The 20,792-nt window shown below is 41.3% G+C and overlaps 1 protein-coding gene across 1 annotated transcript; it reads left to right on the top strand.

The window, feature by feature from the left end:
* Positions 1 to 6,673: 6,673 nt before the first annotated feature.
* SYPL1 (synaptophysin like 1) lies at positions 6,674 to 20,002 on the top strand. Its single transcript, XM_032688427.1, has 6 exons — positions 6,674 to 7,169; positions 15,475 to 15,544; positions 16,267 to 16,385; positions 17,548 to 17,752; positions 18,571 to 18,759; positions 19,591 to 20,002. The coding sequence occupies exons 1-6, from the start codon at positions 7,093 to 7,095 to the stop codon at positions 19,708 to 19,710; spliced, it is 780 nt and encodes a 259-aa protein (XP_032544318.1). The 5' UTR covers positions 6,674 to 7,092; the 3' UTR covers positions 19,711 to 20,002.
* Positions 20,003 to 20,792: the final 790 nt, after the last annotated feature.

The raw sequence follows: 20,792 nt of genomic DNA, 5'->3' as shown, positions 1-20,792 counted from the left end.
CCTGAAGCAAAAGACTGTCCTCCTCAAAGGACAAACAAATATGAGGATTCCCCACCATTGTGGACAGACAGACAAATATGTCTGTTCTGCATCTCTTCAAAGATGTAAAGCCATCATGCTCAGCAGTGGGCTCACTCTCAGGCTGGCATTGATTCCTGGAGGTTGGGACCTGCTGGAGTATCCCACGTGCACAACAGTACATACCAGTATTTTGACATGAGGGTGACAACTGAACACCTTCACAGCTGGGTCGAGCAGTGTGTTGGAGTGAGGTTGCTGATCAAACTTGGCACGATGTAATGGAATTGTGAACTGTGGGAGAAGCCAATATCAATAAATATCAGCATTTTCAGCACCAGTCTCAGTTATGTGAAGGGCCATCTCATTCTGTGAGCACTTCCCTCACACTCCATTATTGTCCAAGCAAGGTTCTTGGCTGCTTCCTCACTCCTGTGCTGGGGCACTTGTGGGAGGGAGGGTAGGGAATGGTATCTCCCTTCCTCTGTGTTTGGCAAGCACACTGCCATCACCATCCTCACCATGGGGTTCCCTGCAGGGCATGTGGCAGCACAAATGACTGCACAGCAAGTTCCCAGTGCTGACAGGAGCTACCAGGACAAGTATTCCCGGAAAGTAAGCCAGCACAGGTTGGTCACTGTCCATAAATCCAAGGAGGACATTGTGGCATGTATGGGCTTAACATAGGAGGGTAGGTATGGCTGAGTGGGATTCAAACAAAGGAGAAGGAGATACCATGTAGACAAACAGGAAAAAATAGGATTTTTTTCAAGGAAAAGCCTACTTTTTAAACAAAAATAGGAAAATATGAAGGAGTTTGGATGCCGCTCTCTTTCATCCTTTGCTTCCATGAGCAAGGCAGGGAACTGCAAAGCAGCTGCCAAACAAACCCAGAGAGTGTGAGTCCAAGGCACGTGGCAGCTACAGCTGGCACCATCTCAGCCCCGAGGCTTTGTCCTTCTGGGCCTGAAACAGGGTGGCTGTGCCTGACTCTGGTCTCTTGTAAATCGCTATAAATCAGACATAGGTCCCCATCAAGTCACATTAGTGCCGTCTGTACCTCATTTCTTAGTTTCTCATATGCCATTTCACAGGAATTTCCTAACTTTTTGATGCAGGTTACCTTTTCCACACATTTTAAAGAAGGTGAATTAACTTCAGGCTGTTAATATGTAAACCAAGTTGAAGCATTTGCTGGTAAAACCTAGACCTCAGTTTGATAATGACAACTGGAAATTTTGCTAGAGCAAAATGTAGCATCCAGAAACAGAACACTGGGTATGCACACGAGGCTATTGAGCTGGTTTGATGGGGAGCATCGATTTTCCTCTACAGGCAATTGCTGCCACACAACTTCTCAAATACTCCCTGTTCCCGCTTTGTTCTGAAATTAAAAAACACCTGCAGTGCTGGGGACAGGGTTGATATAACAATAGCTCTTTTTGTCTTTTCTTGGCAACACAGGGAGAGCAAATTGCGAGGGAAAAAAAGAAACAAACAAAACACATATCTGCCAAGATGAGGTTTGCCCTTTCTGCCAGAGGGCTGAGCAGAGCACGTAGCGTCTTTCTCAGAGGAATCATGACTGCAGTGAAAATTACAACTCCAGTGTGAGGAAATCCTAAGTTTTCCCTCATGAAATGACCAGAGGAGATTTTTTGGTCACTGAAGACTATTAGCCACTTCCCCAAAGACAACATAGGAGTTAAGAGTGCAAGCAGCTGCCCTCAAGTGACAGGACTATGTAAACCTCTGTCTCAAGGGCAATAGAAATGAAACTACCTCTAGTGCTATTGGAAAATCCTTCCTTGTTTCTTACTGAGTACAACCAAGCAGAATTAAATCACTATTTTTTCCTTATTCAGGGCTGTGCATCTTGTAGATAAAGGAAGATAAATGTATAACTGTCCATCTCTACCAGCTTGTCTGGCTGATACTCTGTTCACAGGGGCTGGAGAAAACCATCTTCCAGAGTGAGGCAACAACTCATTTATACTGAAATCAAGTCCTATTTTTCCTTTCAGCTAGGGAAGATCCAACATCAACATTGCTGTCATAGCAGCTGCACAAGGAAATAAGTGATTTCCTGTCTGAGCATGTTCCATAACTCAGCATTTTATTTTTGTGCTAACCACAACCAGGTGTGTCACCCCACCCTGTGCTGGGGCACTCTACCCCATCCCCTACCATTGGAAAGACACTGGGAAAACATCATTGGGGCAAAACGTGCCACAAAATACCTGCCCAGCACTTGTGCCAAATGCCTTTCCTAGAAACATGCTGCCAAGACAGAGCTTTCTAGACTTTTGGAGTAGCCAAGAGCTATTCTTGCAGCATATGCCCCTTCCTCCCAGAGTTGTCAACCTAAATCAGGACAAGAAATCCATTCCTTGTGTCCTGGTTTTGGCTGCAATAGAGTTAATTTTTTTTTCTTAGTAGCTGGTACAGTGCTGTGTTTTGGATTTAGTATGAGAATAATGTTGATAACACACTAATGTTTTAGTTGTTGATCAGCAGTGATGACCCCTAAGTCAAGGACTTTTCGGTGTCTCATGCTCTGCCAGGGAGCCAAGAAGTCAAGAGGGAACGTGACCAGGATGGTTGACCAGGACTGGCCAAAGGGATATTCCATACCATAGAACTTCCTGCCCAGTATATAAAGCAGGGAGAGTTGTCCAGGAAGGGCCAATCACTGTTCAGAGACTGGCTGGACATCAGTCAGTGGGTGGTGAGCAATTGTATTGGGCATCATTGTTTTTTCTCTTGGATTTTATTCCTTTCAATCTCCCTCTCTTTTCCACTACAATTGTTTTTATTATTATTGTTTTTATTATATTTTACTCTATTTCAATTATTAAACTATTCTTAATTCACAGGTTTTATGTTTTTCAGATTCTCTTCCACATCCCAGTGGGAGTACAGAGGGGGTGGTGAGCGAGTGGCCACATGGGGTTTAATTGCTGCCTGAGGTTAAACCATGACACCTCAGCACAACCTTCAGTCCAAACTTGCTCCAGAATCCAAAAGATAGTGAAACTTTCTATCTGGCTATGTAAATTATGGAGAAAAAAAATAAGACATCAATCCCTCTGATTTCCTTTCCTTTCCTCAGTAATATTTCTTATAATAAGACAAAAGAGTTAACCTGCATCCTAAAAGGAGCAGATTCTGCTTGGGTGCAGTGCCTCTAATGTCCGTGAGAGGGCTATCAGCAAGTGCATCTGGGTTTTCCACTCTCATACAGAAATACAGAAAATGCACTGCCAGCTGATTACAAAATTCACAGGCACTCCCTGCTCCCTCACAAGCTTTTGCACAATCTCTGGCTCACGCCGAAAGTGCTCTTGCACCAGCTGGAGCAGGAGGCAGCAGCTGGGTGCAATGTGACCTCCTCTTTCCAGAGCAGCTCTTGCAGTGACAAAGTCATTAATGACTTCGCAGCATCAGGGGGCACTTCGGGGGTTCTGCTGCCTCCAGCCCTGGCTCCCCACAGGTTCCTGGACAATTTTCTGCATTGTCAGAGTGTCTGAGACAAGTCCCAGGCCAAGGACTGATTTTCTTATTATGGCAGTTGAAATAAACCACATTTTAATCACATGCAGTTGAAAGACTCTGTCGTACCCATAATGACATATTTTGTGTCTGATCAGGTTTGAATTTATTCTCATCATTAAATAAGGCAAATTTTACAATAAAACATGCTTTCAAAGTGAAAAAATCAGAGCATTTTAACTGAAAATATGTAAAAATGAAATCTTATCTCTATACGTGTATATTTTATTCATATATGTAACATATTAATCAAAATATTTCATACTTTTTTCCTTCTCTGTAGATATCATACTATTACCTTAATCTAAAAGATGCTTTCTAAGTTAGACACAGCTTTTGGACAACACCAGAGAGATTGGGGGGGAATAAGCCATCTATAAGAAAAAAAAAAAAAAAAAAAAGGAAAAGCTGAACCCCATATCCTTTTCTAGGTCTGAGATTTTGCTACCATTCACTTTTATAGTCACCACTAGAGCTGGTGGCTTTTCTGAATGCACCTTGAGGGAAATTCAATCCGTCCTGAGGTCAATATGAATGTCAGCATTACCTTGATGGACAGGTCCTATTTGAGAGGTGCATGATCTATAGGCTAGTGCTGGTTAATTGCAAAGGGCTGAATGTGCCCTTTAGATTGCTCCTTCAGCTCATCTGAGACTTTGTACATTATCTTTGGGACATTAAGCACGGCAGGATGAGCTCTCCAGGGAAGTTTTGCAGTGTTGCCAGCATTCTGATGGCAGGTCCCGTGGAACACGATGTACTTCTGTCTCCAGCTTCTGAAGTCATATGATTATGTGAGGGTCTCAGCTTTCATGACAATGAAGAGTATGTTTCTAGTCTTTGAGACTGCAGAGAAAAGCTGGCAAATGTCACCTCCAAAAGGCAAAGGATCAGAGGACAAATAAAAGGAATCTCAGCTGCATCAAGAGACTGATTTTTAATTTAACTGCATGGCTTAAAAACAGCACAGTTTTGAGGACCAACTGTTAAATTTTGAATACTTGGAATAAGAAATAATATAATTAAATTCTTGAAGAGTGAAAAAATTGCTCTTTGCTTTTTTTGTTTTTCTTCTCTCCCTGCCCTGCTTCCTTCCTTTCTAAGGCTCTGTGCTCTTTGATGCCTCTCAGTCCAGAGCTGCCATTGGAGGAGGATGCTGTTAACCAGTCAGACGGAGTGTGAATACTGGGAATTTTCCAGGTTTACAAAACGCTTTCCTTGCATCTGCCAAAGCTGACGGCAGACGTTGCTGAACACGTGCCACTGGAAAATCACAAGCAGGCCGACTGCCAAATATGCAGAGCCCTTTGGACGGAGGCACGCCAGGGTCTTTTGAGTGTGAAAGGACGCTGCCGTGTCTGAGCCATCCGGGCGGCGCTGCCGGCTGGCCCCGGACACGTGTCAGCCCACGGCCGCCTTCCCAGCCAGGAGGGCTGGGCATGAGCCAGGCATTGCCCGAAGATCCATCCCGACAGCTGCCGAGCTGCACGTCAGAGCGGGTCTGGAGCGAGGACTGTCCCCCTGCCGTCAGAAGCCGGCGTTTATTTGTAATGGAACAGGTTAAGTGGAAGTAAAGTGTTCAGCATGGAATAAGCAATCTCGGCTAATGGCTTGTTGACATTCAATCGCAGTTCAACAGGGACATCTACAGCACCCCTCGAATCTTGTGCCAAGCCATTAAACCCTTCTCACTTGGCAATAGGCATTTGAAAAATGAGGCTAAAAAGAAAGTTACTAAGTAATTAGTCTACTGTGAGCACGTGAAGAAGAGTGTCACCGGTGTGGTGTGGGGAATTTTAAATTTATACTGTACATGTATGTCCATACTCTCTGGCAGTGCCCAAAACCAGGAGAAAGATACCGAAAAGTATGGAAGTTTTTGTCCCAGCCTCAAATGAGTTGTGACACACAGGATTTGGTGAGGGAGTCCATTTGCCCATGGTATTGTGGAAAAGAAGGAGATATTTTTTACAACTTGATGAATCTCATTACTGTCAAAATTCCTCATCCAGAGAAAAGCTGTTGGGAAAGAATGAATCTGTGGAACTTAGAGAGATCATAATTTTTCACAGGATCAAAGAATGGTTTCGGTTGGAGGAAACCATTAAAAATCATCTAATCAAAGCTCCCTGCCGTGAGCAGGGACATCTTTCACTAGACCAGGTTGCTCAAAGCCCATCCAACCTGACCTTGAACACTGGGCAACCTGTTCCACTGTTTCACCGTCTTCATGGTAAAACTTCTTATTTATATCCAGTTTTGATACTATGTGTCCAGGTGAGAACCTCATCTTACATGTACAGAGAAGAGTGGAATATTCCCACATGAGAACACACCTCTGTGTACAACTGCTCTCGTTTGAGTTGATTTCTGTCTTCATGCTTTTGCACTGAAGCCAAATACTTCCATTAAAACTATTTATTTCCACAGGACATGCTCAATGGCATCCATTTTTGGAATATGACTTTCAGGGATTTATTCTTGATTTATAGCAACTTAATGAAAAAATTGAATAAAGCTCCATCTTACAGAAGGTTTTGTCAAAACACTTAGGGACTAAATTCTGCCTTCCATTAACAATATGCCTTTTAATCAGATGCTTGGAATTCATATCTTAATGTAGATTATGTATGCATGTGTTATGGGCCAAGCCTATATATACCTGTTGGAGGGAGCTCCAAAAAACCCCAAATCGTCTGTTTTGGGTGTTAACAGGAAAGCACAGGGAAGCTAGAATTTTTAGGCACTATGTATAGCCAAGAATTTGGTGCATGCTCAGCGCAGAAGGGAGGAAATACAGGTGGATTTATGCCTTTACAGAACCAACCAAGCTGGGACAGCCTCGCAGCTTGCTGCCTGTGCCCCTCAGAGGTTGTTGCAGCTTTATGTACCGAAACGCTGCCTGGGGCTGACAGACTGCCAGCAGGACTGATTAAACCAGCCACTGGAAAAATCCCCAGGAAGCTAGTCAAAACACAGCATTTCCAGCGCTGAAACACGAGCTGTGTTAGCTCCTAGAACCGACTCCTGGGTTTGGTTGTTTTAAATCACCCGTTCCCACAGGCGGGGGCACAGCGGGTGCCTCTCACGGCGCGGCAGAACCGGGGCTGCGCGGGGCTCTGCTCAGGTGAGGCACGACCCACCAGCCGTGTGCTACCGACCTGCGGGAATTTGCTGAAGGACTTAGGGCAATGACAGCGGCATCGGGACATGTAAAGGATACCAGAGTGACTACATAATCAGGCAGCATAGAATTTCCTTCTGAGCTTTCTGTTCTTCAAAATTTTCTCCAAGTAAAGGGCTTATTTGTGAATATGATGAATGGCTCATGAAACGGCTTGTACAGCAGGATGCTTACAGTAAAATGGATTTGGAGCATAAAAGGCAGCATTGTTATTATTCCCCTGCCTGCCTGGCTTCTTGCCAGCCTCCTGCTGCCTTCTATCTCCCATCACAGGAGGCTGGAAAAATTCCCCCCCGGATTGATTAACATGAGAGAGACCTGTGAAAAATGGAGGCGGTATGAAGGAAGGAGGAGATGGTGGAAGGAAGAAACTAGGCTTGCAAGCACTGACACCAGCAGTTGAGCGCCTGGAGAGGTGAGAGAGCGATGAGAGTCTCTTCAAGAGGGAATGAGAAGGAAATCCCAGGCAACTTCTCTCTCTACAGGTGTTCCAGCCCTCCCACAAAAATGCTGCTTCAAAACGAGAAAAATTCAGGAGTGGCAAGGAGAGCCACCTGCCCTGGACCACTGTCAGTCAGCAAACTGATGAAGCACTCCAGGGCAGGAATTGGACACATGGACATGCTCCCAGATAATTCCCAGGCACAGTTCAGGAATGAGGGTAGTCCAGAGATGGTTACAACCAGGTCATACAGCCACCAGGGTTTGGAGGCTGGGGCTTTTTGAGCAGAAAGTCAGATAGCCCCATGTGAGCTGGCTCGGAGTCCAGGAAGATCCCCAGACACATTTCATTTGCTGAAGCTGTGGAAACTAAGGTTTTCTGCAGCATTTTATATTATATTTTACACTGTGTCCATATTGCCGCTCAACACATTGATAAGGTCTGGAAAGTTAAGAAATTTTTTTAAAAATTAAACTGAAAAAAGTCTTAAAGAAAATCTTCTACCTGATTTCTAAAAATCATTCTGTGAGGGCCAGCTTTTTACAGTTCAAGTACTTGAAAGTCTGGACTTGTCAGGTTGCATTTAGGAGATTTTTTTTCTTCTGGTTTCCCTGTGATATTGTTTTCCTAGGATAATTTGCCAACATTACAATATTTTTTTTCTCAACTAGCATCCTCGTTTGCTCAGTTTCCCTGCTGAAAGTCATGCTCCTGTTGAAGCCCATAGTGTGTCTCAAAGGTATGAGTAGTGCTTCAGTTTTTTCCCTGATTAGAAGCAACAAGCAAAAGCCAGGGGTGTCACTGTGCACCTACTCAGTTTGTTTCTACTAAGTGTCAAGTGCTGAAGCAGTCCTGAGGAAAGATGTTAAACATGTAGCTACTAAATTACAGTGCCAAGAGTACGGTTTGCTTTTTCTGTGTGAAGATGAACTTGGACAAACCCTTGACTTTCACCAAAAAGAGACCTCGCCCTTGCAATTGGGAGACTATGAACTTTTGGACTAAGGATTTATGATTTTTTTTTTTTTAACTGAGTAGTATTTGCATTTAATGACATTAAGAAAGTCTTTTTTATTTATGTAGGCTGCTTGAGACCTGTTTAGTTTGTGTTTTGTTTTCTAAAGAATTTAATCCTGTCAGATAATAACTGAATTAAATACATAGCAACACTTTAATTTGCTTGTGCCCTCCATTTGAGATTTCACTTTCCTTTCACTATATTTAATCTGTATATATTTTTGCAATTTTTGATCTAAAATATATCACCTACCCAGTGCATTTATTTGTTTTCAAATTCTTAACAGATTCTCTAAGAATATCTATTGTGTCTTGTTTGGCAGACAAATATTACCTGCTTGACCATCTGTATTCGCGTCCAGTTATTCCACCCAAGTACACAGACTTCCTTTCTCACCATTTAGAATGAGAAATATTTGTACTGTTGAATAGATTAATTTTTATTTTGCAGCCTGATGTCCATGACCCGGATTTGAGTTATAAACCTGCCATTTGCCAGGGCTTATTATCCACTGATTGCATAAGGTATTGTTACCAGGATAAATTTAGAATTCATCTGAAAATCACAATTAATCATTTGACCACCTCTACAAATAAGGTCAGCCAACATTTCTTGTCTCTAAGTTCAATAAGTTTGCTGCCAGAATATCTTCTGAGTTTTAGCTGCCTTGATTTCTGTTATAATCAGAAATATCTCATTTCAGATTCAAATTACAACACTAACTCAAGTGTGTTGGCAAGTCTTTTAAAGTCTCATGTATTCAAAATATGTGCATAGACAATAAAGTAGCAAGATCTGAAATAATTACTATTTATATCTCCCGTTGTTTTCTCCAAAAGCAGTACTTTAGACTTAGATATTGTTTTCAGAATGATTAGGCTGACTCCTAAAATGTTTTTCCTAAAATGTTTTTGTTTTTTCAAGTCCAATAATGCTTCATGACTATTTCCATCTGGTAGTAATAGTCCTGTTTATTCTGGAACATCTTGGTTTATATTATGCCTCTGTGTCACAAAATCTATTGAAATCATGCAAAACACCAATCTCTCTGCCAAAGTCAATAAAATTACTACTTGTTGAAGAAAACAGTAAACAACAGAACTTCATAATGATGTCATTAACACATCCTTTGTCAACAGTTGGGAAATCTGGAACCTTCAAGAAAAATAAAGAAGGAAAAGAGAAGTAATGCATTCAGCTCAATTGTATAATTAATTATACATAAACTTCTAATGAGATTTGGTTAAAAACACAAACAATTTTATAGCAGCATGTAGAGTGGATGCTGCGTTTTAATCATCCAGCAAATAAATGGACACATTTTAAAACTTCTTTAATGCTGAGAGTCAGTATTCTACAGGCCCTGAGCTGACCCTGAGTCCAGTTCAGGAGTCTGATTTGGCACATTTGGGAACTCCCAAGGGATTTTGTCCTACCCTGCATTTTCTGCTGGGAGCAAAATTCTCCTCTTTGTGTTTGGACACTCCTGAGATGTTGCTTCAAACCACCTCTTGCTTTGTGCCTGCACAAGCTTTTTTCACATCCATTTGGTACAAAAAATTCTACTTACGGGTTTATTTTTCATCCTGATCAGTTCAGACGTGTGACAGTATAACCTCCTGCAGAGAACAGCGGAGCCATGGATGGAGCATGTTTATTTAATTGTCAGTGCCAACCAAGCAGCACGTAAACCACCAGAAAACCCAGCAGTAGGCTGATGTGTGATGGACAGATATTGCCTGAAGTAGCATGATATGTTCAAAACTGAATTTACTAGATTAATTCTCAGAGATTACTGTCAAAAAAAATGAAGAGAGGGAAAAGGGAAGGGCTTTTCTGATTTCTAGATTCATCAAAAAGTAAATTAATAATAGCATTACAGAGGTGTGCTTTGCTGTAAGGTACAGATCACATGCAGTACTAAACACAGTGAGATTAGTGTATATTCAGAGATACTACTGACAACCCACACCAACCTTAAGTGCTCTGGCTGCAGCAGAGAATATCTTCTAGCCCCTTTCCACCTATTTTCCACTTCAAATCAGCCGTTCTTAATGGCTTCGCTTCATCTAAGAAATTCTGTTGGCTTTCAGAAATGACAAACGCAAATTAATAATAATTTATTAAATTAATAATAACCTCATCGTGAAAATGGGCAATTTCTACCTTGTGCACTGTCCCAATACGCCACTAGATGGTAGAACAGGACTCTGCACAGTCCTGCAGCCACCCAGCATGCCCAGATAAACCCTTCCAATAAGCAACTGAATCAATTCTGCCTGAAGATTCATAACTCTGCAGAGCAATTTACAAATTTTTTTCCAACTGCATACATCATATTCTTTGTCTTTTAGAGTTAATTGTTATCCTCCAAAACTCTGTCTTCAGCAATTACTTTCCAAAGTGTACTCAGAGAACAAAGTACACCCCAGCATCCTGTACAGGGGAGGTCCCATAGTACCTAGTTAACACCTACAGAGTAATGAACTATGAAAATTAAGCCACAGGATTCATCTGTAAATTGTGATCCCCTATGGAAATCACACTGCCTGGGAGTCAAGAGCAGCTACAGGAAACTTTTGCTCTGAAACATCCTCCATAGGAGTTACTGCCTCACTGAGAAGGGCTTCTTTCTCTCTTGCCCTTTGGAAATGCACACAGAAATGTGGAGGGTAGGGAACATGATTACCTGCCCTTCAGTGGCTTCCCCAGGAACTAAGGAGAATAACAAGAATTTTTACACATGCAGTAGTAGAAAATTAAACTTCAAGGCAGCAAGGGTACTAATAAGCACCATAATAGGTCAGAATTAACTAAGCTGCTGTGAGTAAACTAAATAAAGGCAGCGTAAAATACCTAGAATTTGGGTCTTTTAAAAAAATTGATACAGTATCTCAGAAAATCTAACTTGTATTAACTACAGAACTTAAAACCTGCTTGGATAGGAGAGGCAAATGGCACATACAGTGAAATATATCTCAAGGACTTTTAGCAAAGATCAAACACACTAAACAGTGATTTCCAAAGTCTTGGAGAAAAGGCAAAGGGGTACTACAAAAGTCAGGGAAAAGGAACAATGTAACTTTGTGTTTTTATTAGAGAGCCAATGAGAAATAAATGGAACAGTAAATATGTTCGCAGGTCTAGAGAGGAAAGATTTAAAACATCAGAGTGCACAAGCAAATAAAATTATTTAGATACTAGAACACAGACAAACAGCTAACAAAATGCAGCCCATTACATCACCAGAAACTACCTGTAGAGAGTTATGTGGCATGTAAGATTTATTTAAGATGGGAGGAAGAAAAGCACTTTCTCCACCTGAAGTTTCCAGACCTGCCAAATAGACAGCATTGTGGACAGAGCAGTCCTGTGCAATGGTGCCTCCCCTGCCAGATAAATATTAATTTAATCACCTACTCTTGCTTTATCTATAAACACAGAGTTCAGAACTTCCCTGAATTAATCCTTGTTTGGATTGCATAGGGGATTGGATGGGCTGAGAACATCGTGAGCCATCAGTCTTTTTCCACTGCTATCACAAGCAACATATTCTGAACTCCTTCTAAAACAATTTTCTTTCAGTGTTTACCTTCTGTTGGAACATATTTCCAGAATCTCATACTCACACTTCATGTTCAATTTTAATTATATTCCTTGATTGCATGCAGTGATCCCTTTGGTAAATCTGCCTTTTAGCACAAATTTCTGCCTTCTCTATGTCTACTCCCTTGTGAACTCCAAGCCAGCAGTAATACCTGCAGTTACCCTTCATTTTGCTGAACCACCCAAGTTCTTTCACTCTTAGAAAATGGGCTCTCTGTGACCCTTAATCATCCAGATAGTTTGAATTAATCTTCCACAAGCATTAGTAAATGAGACTTGCACGGTGCTCCAGGGGAAGCTCACTCACTCCTCACGCAGGGGCACAACCACTTTGCTGTCTCTGTTGCAGACAGGTCTCTGGGGCAGCCAGGAATCCCACAGGCCTCTTCCACAGCCTTGTCAGACACCATGAGACCAGCAATATAAACACCTTTGTCTTTTTTTATTTTCCAGAGGATTGGACCTGGTATATTGAGAAACAGGGGTTTTTTTCACTAATAATATTGATTTTCAGTTAAAGAGCAATCAGGTACCTACTTTCTAATTAAATCAGTGTTTACATCAGTTTTATATCCTCTCAGAGTCATCAAATATCCAACAAAAGCTCCCAGAACCTGGAATTATGTTACAGTGTCAACTATTATCAACCCAGCCTTTTGATCAGCTTAAGCATCAGCTAATCAGCAAAACCTGACTCCCAAACGACTGTGTAGCTTGACATTAACTGTATTGTTCTAATTTAATTCTCTATCAAGAGGGTTCTGCATCAGTCACTCCATCTCTTTTCTTAGGAATAGAGATAAATGGATAGGCCTATATTGCCTTAGCATTCAGACATCTGGATCTTAACCAGTGTTTCCTAGATGACCAGCAATCATTGTTCATATTTAGAGAGCTCCTTTATCAGCCCTGTCCAAGCGGGGGTTGCTGGGTATTGACAACTGATATAGAAGCTTTAGCAGATGTGACTCAGCACTCCCCTGAGGCATGGTGGAGTGGAAAGGATTTATTACATGATTAGCATATTAATACTGTCCTGCTTTTTCCCAAATACAGAATACAATATTGGCTGTTCCTGCCTTATTTTCTCTCTCTCTCCTTTTTTTTTTTTTAAGGTGATTCCATCATTTCTGTCTGCTCACTTCGATATAAGCTCTTCTTGTTCTCCTGTGTTTCAAAAATACATAGCTGTTGTCTGCAAGCCTGTAGTCCATATACTGGTCCCTTGATCCACTTGCTTTCTTATCACTTTTCTTCTTATCACTCTTCTGCAATTTATATTATTATCAGCTTCTCCTTTCTCTCATTTGTTCTCTATTTTGTATACTTCTGTCCTCTAAGCCAAGCTGATTTTTCAATCAAAATAATTCTCTTTTTCTGTAATAGGCTTTTTTGGTGCTCCTAAACAGTATACAGTCTTCCTGCTTAAACTCTTCCTTGCAGAGATTGATCCATAATTTGTTTCAGATTATGAAATTAGCTCTCAGGAAGGATTACCTGTATTTTAATGTTTGATATCACCTTGGAATGCAATCCACTATAAAAAATGTTCCAAAATACTTTTAACCTCGGTAGACAGATAAGTTATATGGAGTGAAAAATTAACAGTCTTTCAAATTTTGAATTAATAAGCCCACAGCTAGAACACTGTATATAGTTCAGAGTACATCCATATTGGAGATGTGAAAAGACTTGAGAGAGAAAAAACATATAAATCAGGACTGAGAGCATTTTTTAAGAATGCCTTAAATAATTAAATGGTTTTAACTAACTGACAAGTGGAAAAGGAGAGTAATCAAACCAGGGTCTATATGTATTTTTAGGGAGATACATTGCTTGTAGGATGTAAGTAGAATATGGGGAAGAGGGAAGGAAGAGAAAAAAATTACAGAGGTATACTGGATGAAAGGGCAGGGAGTTGCTTGGTTGATTTAGGCTGAATTAAGATTTTATATGCCACTTATATATGGAACAGATTTTCTTCAACATGAAGGAGGTGGAGAAGATAAGCAGAGAGATATTTCATTTTCATCTGTCCCTGTTTTTGTATTCCTGTTTTACTCCTTATAGGCTCTGGCTATCCAGGCAGCTAAGCTAACCAAGGTAGCTTGAACCCTCAGCGTTGCTTCTCTGGATCGGGGGGGATTTTTTGTGAGATTCATGTACTGTATAACAAAGCAGTGAAAGAAAGGAAAGAGGCCTCCTTTCCACAGCTCTAGCTTGGACTACCTCCAGGATCCCATGGCAGGAGGCAGATGTCAGCACCTCTTTTGGTCATTGTACAGAAAGCTAGGGTCAAAAATCCTCCTTGAACTGTGTGAGAATATCAGACCCTCTTGCCAATGTTTTGCAAGTGCAGCCTCAGGCCAGCTGAAACACTGACTCTTTGCTATTGTTCTCACATGTAGTCCCCAGCTGGGAAGCTTCCTCATGTATTCCCACCTTTGGCTGGCCTCCCAAGACTTATTCACAGTAGTAACATCCATCGCAGAGCAAGCTCAGTCGAAGTTGACCCCAGTCTCCATAGTTCTGACCAGTCCTTCCTTACCTATCAGTAACAGGTCCATAAAACACCTCAGCTTGTCAGCCCTGAGACTGAAGAGCTGCACCAGCCCTCAGCAGTTTAGTTTGAGCCAAAGTTCTGATGCACCAGGGAGAGCTGAGCCCCGTGACCCGCAGCACATCACCACCACAGCTGAGCACACATCTGCTGCTCCATGGAGGCTGCTGGTCCCCTTCAGCACCAGCTGCTGCACCCACTAACTGCACCCAGGAGCTGCACTCCAAGCCAGCTCTTCCATTGGCATCTCCTTGGCACCTGCTGCAAGGCTGCCTGGTGGCAATAACGGGGCTCAGCTGGGATGAATCCTCCCAGCACCCTTTGGCCAGGGTCTGCTCACAGATCTTCCTACAAGCTGTCAGATCAGGTAGATTCTACCAGGAGCAGCCACAGCTTTCCTTAGCCACCCCTTCCTTAGAGCATCACCAGACCCCCTGATGTTCCTCAGAAGGTTCCCTGGAGTCCCCCAGCAATCCCTGAAGAAGCTTCTAAAAGATTTTGAAGCTGAGCCAGGAAATTGCAGCAGTGAGTGCTGTGCCCATGGTTACCTTGGCTCTCTGACCAGGGAGGAGGGCAGAGGGCAGCCTCTCTCATAGCCCTTCTTCAGCATGAGTTCTAGCTCTTCACTTTTACTGGTGATTAACACATCAGCAAGAAAGCACAGTCACAATCAAATCGCAACACAAATTAAAAAAGTAGTTGATGAGATTTTGGCAAACATATGAATTGTCAAGTGCCCCTGCCTTGTTTGCCATCAAATCATCAAGCTCAAAGTATGGTACATATGATTGTCCAAAGTGTGTGGGGGGGAAGGGGATGGGGAAGGGGATGGGGAAGGGGAAGAAGTCACTACTTACTCACTGCACAAAATGGCCAATTGCTGTTCCCCCTTGTGACAGTCACTGCACCACTTCCCCAGCCCACAGAGAGGTCTGAGGCTGAAAAGCCCCAGCTGAGGGATCTGTGGGTGGGTTCATCCCCATTGCCAGGTGAGGGGGTGTGGCAAGGGCATGAGGTGCCCTTATAAAGAGGTGCTGCCGAGGCTGCTATAGAGTGGGGAGGTGTTAGTCTTGGTTTCTGCTTGTCTCTCCCAGGATGGCTGGCTTGAGAGCGGACTTCAGCATGTTCCTGGAGGCTCTGGGCTTCGTTAAGGTCCTTGAGTGGGTGAGTGGGGCTGTTTCCTCTCCTTCCCCAGGCCTGGCTTTGCTCCTGTGCCTGAGCTGGGTAGAGCTGAAGAGGTGTGAGCTAATGGGCTGCCACCTCTCTATCCCCAGTTGCTGGTAGTGAGTGTCCAACACAAGGCTGTTTGTCAGCCAAGCCCTCTGGTTGGCGGTGAAGAAAACACTTCTGCAGATACATAAACTCAATATGTTAATTAGAAGTGTGTTATAGTACCTTATAGTGCTGTGTGTTGCATGTTCTCATGATCAGGGGTTTAGTGTTTGGACAGTGACCAAAGGGAAAATGAGAGCTACTTACAGAGTTAAGTTGATGTGTGATACTCTGAGCATGTACCTTCTGGTTACTCTAACTTACAGTTGTGGATATCTGAGACTTATAAAAGTATTTCCCTGATCAACTGCAAGAAATACTGTGCTGGCTGTTAGCATTTAAAAAAGAAACAAAACCAAAAACCCAGACAAAAGACTTTTTCTGTACGACTAAAAATAAACACAAAGTGCTTTCAAATGGGCTTTAGTTAGCAGTGTTGCTCATGGTTTTGGGTTACAGAAGCTCAAAATTCTCTTTACTTCTTGATATCACTTCATATTTGAGCTTTACTAGCTTATTTCTTGTCATCTTTAGCTGTTTCAGCTGAATGCAGAGTTTGTTTCCTTTGAGCTTAAGTGATGTGCACTAATGTGTCTGCGTATCAATTCCTATAGATCTTTGCCATTTTTGCTCTTGCCACATGTGGAGGCTTTCGAGGTGAAACTACCCTTCTAGTTTCCTGCAAAGGTGTGGTAAACAAAACAGTTACAGCTGCTTTTGCTTATCCATTCAGGTGAGCATTAGCTCTGCGGTGGTCACTCAGTGATTATTTATTATTCTCTTTTTCCCCATCTGTCTCCTTATGATTATGTACTTATTGTATATATCTAAATGAAGATGTGAAACTTCTGGCTTGCTTTGTAGGAGCAATAAATAAATATTTAGTTGCAATTGTTCAAAGCACTGTAGTTGTTCGTGCTTTATGGAAAGAAGCAGGTAGAAATGGCAATAGGCTGTGTTACTGCTTTGTATCTCTCTACCTTAAGCTTTAGTCTAGCAGTGCATGAATGCTACAGAAAGTAATTAGTAGGCAAAAAAATACAATTAATTTTAACAACCCAATTCTTCATCAGTTTGTAGCTACTTTGAAAGCCTAGATAAGATTATTTTGGATGTGCCATTATCCTACAATTTTGCAAAGACTGAAAGGAAAATACATACTTCTCAGTTTATTCCACCATCAGCTTTCTGAGGGTGTTGGGCACAGAAAAACTAAATACTTCGGTGTCACTGCAGTGCTCTTGTATAGACAAGCTCCTGTTATGGAGCAGGAGGACGAAGCTTCCTCTTTGCCCTTGCAGCTGCACCAGTGTAACAAGCACAGGGTCAGTGTTTCATATATGTTTACTCAACATAAGTATTGAAATGGATTCAGAAGCCACCTAGCAAAAACCACTATGAAAGTATAGAATTTGGCCACAAAACCCAACATTGTTAACAGCATTCGGAGGGAAGAGTGGGGATCTGAAATGATTTTGTGCCAGTTACTGAGTGGTCACTGCTAGTCACGTGAGTTTTACTCAACTTCTGTGCTTGCATTTTCCTCTAGCTGTAATGCAACTGTGCCTTTTAAGTCTTGATCCCCTTGTTTAATTGCCAGTCTAAAATAATGTTGTTAAGTCTGCTTCCAAATTCGGGTTTCTTAGTTCAACTCAATAAGATTATGATCCTTCTCCTAAAGGTACTACTGTAGATCTCAATGTGGGATAGGGAACAATCTTCAGATAGCTTGACAAATATTTGTTGTATAACTGCTACATTATACAAATATAAATAATCTTACAAAGTAAACTTATGCAACCAGAATGTTCAAGCACTGTTATTGTGAAGCATGACAGTATGAAGTTTCTACTGTATAACAAACTCTAACTACATGAAGGATACAATCTTTGCAGGTTGAATACTGTTGAATTTCGTGCACCAGACCCAAAAGGCTGTGCTGGTACTTGGACTGACGTCCATCTTGTGGGCAACTTCTCCTCTTCTGCACAGTTCTTTGTTACACTTGGGGCGTTGGTGTTCCTCTACTGCATTGCTGCCCTTGTGGTATATATTGGGTACAACCATGTGTATCAGCAAAATAACAAGTTTCCACTAACTGTAAGTAATACTAAGATATTTTTAATGTTTTGACTTTCAAACCACAAAGAGATGAGGAATACTGCTAATGCAAGAATAACTCGTGGATATTCAGCAGTTCTGAAAGTTACATGGTGTGTGAGCACAAGTATCTCGGACTAGTTGCTAGAGCACTCCAGCAGAAAAGGGGGCCCAAAGCCTTGGACTTCTATGGCATTATACCTTATGCAGTTATTGAAGCACAGTGGAATGAATTTTCACTTTCTCAGGTGAACAATGTCTTCACCACAACTTTTTTTTTCTTTTGTATCATGTGTTTGAATATACAATTGTTTTATAGGTGGGACCTCTACTGTTAATCTCTGAGAATTTTCCCTGTGTAGAGCACCTGCTGTGCAGATGCAATTAGCAGAGGGAAGTAGTTACCTTGTGAATTTCAGTCACCTTAAATATCGAAGCCTAGAATGAGAAATTTCAGAACGTGCTCAGAAATGGATCCAGTGACCTCAGGCCAGATCTAAATCACCTGCCCCTTCTCCCCTGTCACCCCCACTTTTACTGAACTTTGACTTAAATTTTTATAATGTAAATATTAGGCATCTGATTTTTTAGAAACAGATTTCTCATGAAGGATAAGATTGCTTATGTTTGATAGATGCAAAGGTTTTGTACCTGATCATCAACATTGTGCTGTAATTGCAACATTGTTAATGACTAAACTTGCTTGTGATCATTAGCACTGATGCAGATAATTTGGATATAATTGATACTGTCTCTGCCTTGCTCCTATGTATATTCCTGTGTTTTTTAACCTACTAACAAATACTTCTCATGTGTAGGACTTGGCTATCAGTGTCTTGATAGCCATTTTGTGGATGGTCAGTACTTTTGTTTGGGCAAAGGCACTTGCTGACATCAAAATGTCCACGGAGGCCAACATTATTCCAGGAATTGAAGCTTGTAAAGCACCAGGAACAACATGTAATTTTGTTTCTGTGACCAGCATGGGAATTCTGAACTTGTCTGTGGTATGTATGCCTTTCACCATATGGGTACAATAAATGTGTTGGAAAATAACAAATGGCACCTGAGAGTCCTGTTCTACTGATTACATGTATTGCTTTGTGTTAGAATTGCTTTATGTGTTATTAGTCATTCAGGCCCATTAATAATGTGGTAAAACACCAAGCAAATTCTTTTCTTTAGAAGAAAACTTGTTTCTTTGAGGGAACAAGATAATCGACTTGTAGGATCTATTTCTGGAGCTGTTAGATGCAGCATTTTCAGACACATTTGAGTCCCTATTATTTATGCCTGTAGACAAGAGCACCTTAAAATATGTTACTGAGCCACTCAAGTGGTTTGCTGACTGATATAAGTCAGGAAGAAACACTATGATTCCTGCTGTATTTTGGTGCCAAACCCACCTTTTTAATCAACTGTGAGAATTGTTACACATCAAATCAAGGTTCCTTGTAATACAATGATATAAAGCTCGTGTTCAGAGAAAGAATGCTTCAGAGCAGAGCAAATTAGGCTTATTGTATGATCTTCCTAGTGAATTCTGCTTTTCAAAGCTCTGGCTGTTATTCATTGTCCCAATAATAATTAATCATATGCTCAGGGAGTGCATATGCGGAGGTGCTGAGTGACTGAAAAGAATTTGTCTAATTCTGTGCAAAGGATAGAGAAAGTCGACTATCTGATCTCCAAAGAAGTCTGTTAAAATAGCTTGTCATACTCTAAAGAGTGCCAAAATGTCTTTTCCAAGCCAAAAGGGTGCCAAAATTGTGGCTGTTCATGGTTTGCAAGGCAAACACAACAAACTCAATCTCACTTTTTTTTTCCCCACCCTACAGGTATTTGGCTTGCTTAATGCAGCTTTATGGGGAGGAAATGTTTGGCTTGTATACAAGGATACCAAATTGCCCAACCAATGGAACAGAATTTCTGAAAGTCCAACTGAAAGAGGAGTATAAAAACAAGTTGATACTTTAAAATGCTTCCACTTGTACACCTCACTGCCAAGAGCATGGATTCATTAGGATTTGTTTCAATAATAACTGATAATACTTCATAAAAACTTCTGGGTTTGTACTATGGTTTGACATAAGGTCTCGCATACTCAGTCGAAGCATTTAATTATCTTGAAATACACTATGCTTTTTGAAGTTGTGCAGCTCTTTATTACAGTTTTTGAAGAGTAAAATGATGAGGTTATCTGGATGCTGACCCTTTCTGGTTCTTAATATAGCCTTATAGGAGAGATGGGTGAGAAGGAACTATATCTGGGTTACTACTGCACCATCTTGAGTTCTAACAAGCCTTATCTGAAAAATGAAACCAGGGCATGCAAAAATGCAATTTGGTTTCTTCCTATCACTATACCTTGCAAAAATCACCTGAGTAGACCTTATAGCTCTGTCAGAGTTGCAGCCATGACATGTAGGTTTCCAAGTACTCCATTCAGATCACGATATGAAACCTGCTGACAGACCTGTTAGGAAGGACATTACTTCTGTGCTCAATATGTTGTTACTATGTAAGGGCTTGGGATGATCTCTGAGCAAGGAGATTTTTTGGATGAGTTTATACTGAAACTATAAGATAAGATGAGGGTTTATATATGTGTGCAGTAGAGGAGTTAAACACTGAAGGCAAAGTTGAGGAGAAAAAATAAAATATGGCCCAAAACTCTTATAAATACTGTAGAAATCAAAGTTGATATATTGTAACTGCTACTGCCTGAGCTTCTGTGTATTCCCTTTGAGGTGCATGAACAATATTTGTGTGTGCAATAACATAACTGGAGATGTCTGAATATGAATAATTTTTTCATTGATGTTGTTCAACTCATCCATTGGAAATAATATTTGGGTCTTCTCATGTGGGTTTCTTGCTTAAGGTGTCTGACTGTGTGAATTGCCTGGAATTAATGTTATGGTAAATCTAACAAACAAGCTGTTCACAAGCTGTTTTGATTTGTTTAAACTGTTTGTGATGAAAATAGACATAGTAGTGTGTATAAAACACAAATCCTAATTGTTCCATGTGTCAGAGC

This window comes from Chiroxiphia lanceolata, chromosome 5, assembly GCF_009829145.1.
Source record: "Chiroxiphia lanceolata isolate bChiLan1 chromosome 5, bChiLan1.pri, whole genome shotgun sequence".
In the NCBI taxonomy this organism is placed as follows: Eukaryota; Metazoa; Chordata; class Aves; order Passeriformes; family Pipridae; genus Chiroxiphia; species Chiroxiphia lanceolata.
Note: the sequence above shows the minus strand (reverse complement) of the source record. Positions and strands in the feature narration are given on the sequence as shown.